We start from the raw sequence: 4,151 nt of genomic DNA on the forward strand, positions 1-4,151 counted from the left end.
ATATATATATATATATAGAGAGAGAGAGAGAGAGAGAGAGAGAGAGGAGTAGATAGATATATAGATGTGTGTATATACGCAAGCACATAAATATATACATATATACATACACGTGTGTGTGCGTAAATGTATAAGTGCATATATACACACACCCATATATATTTCTCTACATATATATGGCTGTCTCCTCAATATTGAGAAGATTTTCATGACATTTTCATCGATGTTTTTTGTTGATGCTTACATTTATTATCACTGTACCTTGTGATGATTTAACATGAGTCGTTATGCTAATCACAAAATCAGTACTTAGGCCTTAGAGATGATCCTTGCATCAAAAGTCTTTGTTGATCTCTGTCATTTTTTTCTTTTGCTTCTCTATTCTTCAGTTTACTGATGTCAAACATGATCTGTTACAGTAAATCCATTGTATGCTTGCCTCAAGTTATCGCAGCCTTCAGTTAGCTCTTTGTAGTAGTTAGGTTGTGTATTGAATAGAAGAACGGTCTTTTTAATAGAGTCACAAAAGCACTGTTAGGGTGGTGGTGACCTTTTGTACAATCAGAGTACAGGTCTCCCTAGGGTATTATTTTATTTAGCTTCCATTTCACATGTCCTTGCCATCAAAGTTAATGTTTTTTTCCCTATACCTACTAATATTGTTCACAAAGTTGAAGGCGGTGAGCTGACAGAATCATAAGCACACCAGGCAAAATGCTTAGCAACATTTCATTTGTCTTTACATTCTGAGTTCAAATTCTACCAAGGCTGACTTTGCCTTTCAGCCTTTCAGGGTCGATAAAATAAGTATCAGTTCAACACTGGGGTCGATGTAAACAACGCATTCCCTCCTCCAAACTTGCTGGCCTTGTGCTAAAATTTGAAATCAATATTGTTCACAGATTCACTCTATATTCCAAATGATCATATAGCTGTAGATTTTGCTTATCTGAAAAGTTTCATATACAGAAAGAGCCGTCAATAGGAAATCCAAGATGTTACCTAACTGTCAGAATAAGTTGATATTTTGCCCAGAATAAATTTTCTGTCAGCTGTGCGTCTTAAGCCAAATTCAAAAATCACAATTGTTTGGTTGGGTAGTCTCTCTTACTTAGTACCAGTCACCTCTTTAAATGCATGACCTGCCATGACTAACTAATAAGCCATTCAAATCCATGTGAGTGGATTTGGTAAATGGAAACGTGCGTGTGTCTTTGTGTCTGTGTTGTCTCCCACCACCACTTGATAACTGGTGTAGGTCTGCTTATGTAACTTAGTAGTTTGGCAAAAGAGACAGATAGAATAAGCACCAGGCATAACAAATTATAAGTACTAAGATCAATTCATTTGGCTAAAATTCTTCAAAGTGTTGCCCCAGCATGTCTGCAGTTTAATGACTGAAACAAGTAAAAGATACATGATACAGTAAATTAAATATATATGCTCGAAATACGAGAGTAGAAAAACAGCCAACAGCTGATGAAGGGTCGTTCTTTATGTTGTTTGTCTAGTTTCCCATTTGTGTCTTTTGTTGTTCGAAAAAATAGTTCATATTCCATATACTCGTATTTCGTATTTTTTTGTTGTACACGTTTCATGTCATCCTGTGCCCACATATGCATATATGTATGTATATATATATATATATATATATGTATATATATATATACATATAGATGTATGTACATATACGTATGCATATATGCATATATATATATGTATATATATTATTTATTGAGATATATATATATATATATATATATATATATATATATATGTATGTATATATGGGGTGGTGGATGTGTAGGTATGTAGGTGTGTGTGTGTTTATGTATATGTGGGTGTGTGTGTTTATGTATATGTGGGTGTGTGTATAAATATGTGTGTGTGTATAAATATGTGTGTGTTTATAAATATGTGTGCGTGTGTGTGTGTGTTCATTTCTATATTTATTATCTACTGTGATTTTAGAAATTCATTAATCTTTCCTTAAACATATTATCATGTATCACAAAGCAATATACAATACAGACAGTGACAACTTGAAAATATATTTTTAAAGCCATAATTCTGTTTTTTTTTTTTGTTTTTTGGGTTTTTTTTTTTTAGCAGCACATTTCACAACAGCTATTAATCTTGTTTTGCAGTTGATGATGATGTACGAATAATTCGCCAATGTGCAACATCAGATGGCAAACTTGGTTGCGAAAGTCGAGTTGGAACCAAAAATATAAAGATGAAATACTGTCTCTGTGACAAAGACCGTTGTAACTCTGCACCAGTGCCAACAAGTTTTATCTCAAGGTTCCTGTTATATGGATTTGCCAGCATGGTGGTAGTCATCACTAGAACAATGCATAATGTCTTTTGAGAAGGCTCTTCAAAGACATCTTAATAACACGCCAAAATCTTACACAACTGCGGATGGTAATATGAAGAATGATTGAAAATGTTACGTCGAAAATGGAAAGAAAAGAAGAAAAAAATTTTTTTTTTTCAATACGAATAAATGTAAATGAGAACTGGAATGAAAAGTGTAACCAATTTTGCTTTTTTTTTTAATTAAAAATTTTTTTGATATTTTCTTATCTTTAATTTTTTTACTGTCTTTTCTAGGTTTGTTTGTATTATTTTTCTTTTGTCATTGTTGTCTGTTTAATATAATTTTTGTGTAACGTTTGTATAAATACATTTCTTTATATTCATTATATATACATTTATATATGCATGTGTGTATGTATGAGTTTGTATGAATATGTAAGTATGCATATATATATCTATAAATCAATATATATATATATATATATATATATCCACACACATACACACAAATATATTCTCATGTATATATATGTATGTATGTATATATATATATATATATATATATATATATACTATTACCTTTGTGTCTATATGACAAAATATTGCTATTATTTGAAATATTAAAAAAAAAGATAAAATCAAATATACAGCATTTTTATTTCCATTTTTATTATATTTCCTTTTCCTTTCCATGTGTACTTGCATGTGTGTGTGTGTGTGTGTGTGTGTGTGTGTGTGTGTGTGCGCGCGCGTTTGTGTGTGTGTGTGTGCGTTTGTGTGTGTGAGAGAGAGAGAGAGAGTATAACTCTGTGATTGTGCACATATATGTGTGCGTGTGTGTGTGTGTGTGCTTGCGTGCTAGAGAGAGAGAGGGGAGGAGAAGGAGGAGGAGGTGTGAGCGTGGGAGAGTGTATGTGTTTATGTGCATGTGTCCTTATTAAAGAAAGAAATAAGATATTACCTGAAAGGAAGTTTTAATTTGCATACAATTTTATTTTTTACTTTTTGAGTCTTGCAGAAAAGGAGAAATAAAGAATTCTTTCTTTGAAAAATAAAATAATAAAGAAAAAAATCTATGAAAAATCTGTTGAATGCTTTTAGAATGACTACTGAGAAAAATTCTGATGGAGTTAGTACTGATTACATAGCTAATTATGAAATAAGGCTTATTGCAAAATGATTGAGAAATGCATATAAGGTTTTGCTTTTGTTACCTCAAAAATAAAATTATGAAATGGATGAAAAGCAGAATGCAGAGGAAAGCAAAAGGGAAAGCAAATTCCATCTGATCTGTTAAATTGTTTTGGGAGAGATGGGTGATGAAACATGACGTCACCTGATCACTTTGTTAATGTTAACTTTTGTTACCTCCAAAATCTCAAGGGAGTAAATAAGAAATCGGTTATTCTAACTACATTGTATTTTCTAAATAGCATACACACACACATATATATATGTGTGTGTAAGTGCTTGTGTAAATAATAATAATAATAATAATAATAACAATAATAATAATAATAATAATAATAATAATAATAATAATAATAATAATAATATGAAAGGACATAATAGAAAGAATATTATGGTAATACTAATAATAATACTGAAAGAATAATAATAATAATAATAATAATAATAATAATAATAATAATAATAATGATAATGATAATGGTAATGATAGTGCAATATTCGAATTGAAAGGACAATCTTGTTTGGCTGCTATCAATGTCTTAACAACAACAAATTTTATTGTTGTTTTCAGTGTTGCTGTTGTTGGTGGTGTTGTTATTGTTTTTACTGTTGATGATGGTGGTGGCGATGGTGGTATT

General features: G+C 30.8%; 1 protein-coding gene across 1 annotated transcript in view; it reads left to right on the forward strand.

Annotated features, from left to right (window-relative positions):
* The window catches only part of LOC106879419 (UPAR/Ly6 domain-containing protein crok), a 171,516-nt gene extending 168,936 nt beyond the window's left edge, over positions 1 to 2,580 (forward strand). Inside the window, exon 3 of the mRNA XM_014928978.3 lies at positions 2,148 to 2,580. Within this exon, the coding sequence (XP_014784464.1) occupies positions 2,148 to 2,371 (224 nt within the window). The 3' untranslated portion in view covers positions 2,372 to 2,580. The remainder of the gene's footprint in view (positions 1 to 2,147) is intronic.
* The last annotated feature ends 1,571 nt before the right edge of the window (positions 2,581 to 4,151 follow it).

The sequence above is a fragment of the Octopus bimaculoides genome, chromosome 2, assembly GCF_046866305.1.
Source record: "Octopus bimaculoides isolate indiv1 chromosome 2, ASM4686630v1, whole genome shotgun sequence".
NCBI lineage: Eukaryota > Metazoa > Mollusca > Cephalopoda > Octopoda > Octopodidae > Octopus > Octopus bimaculoides.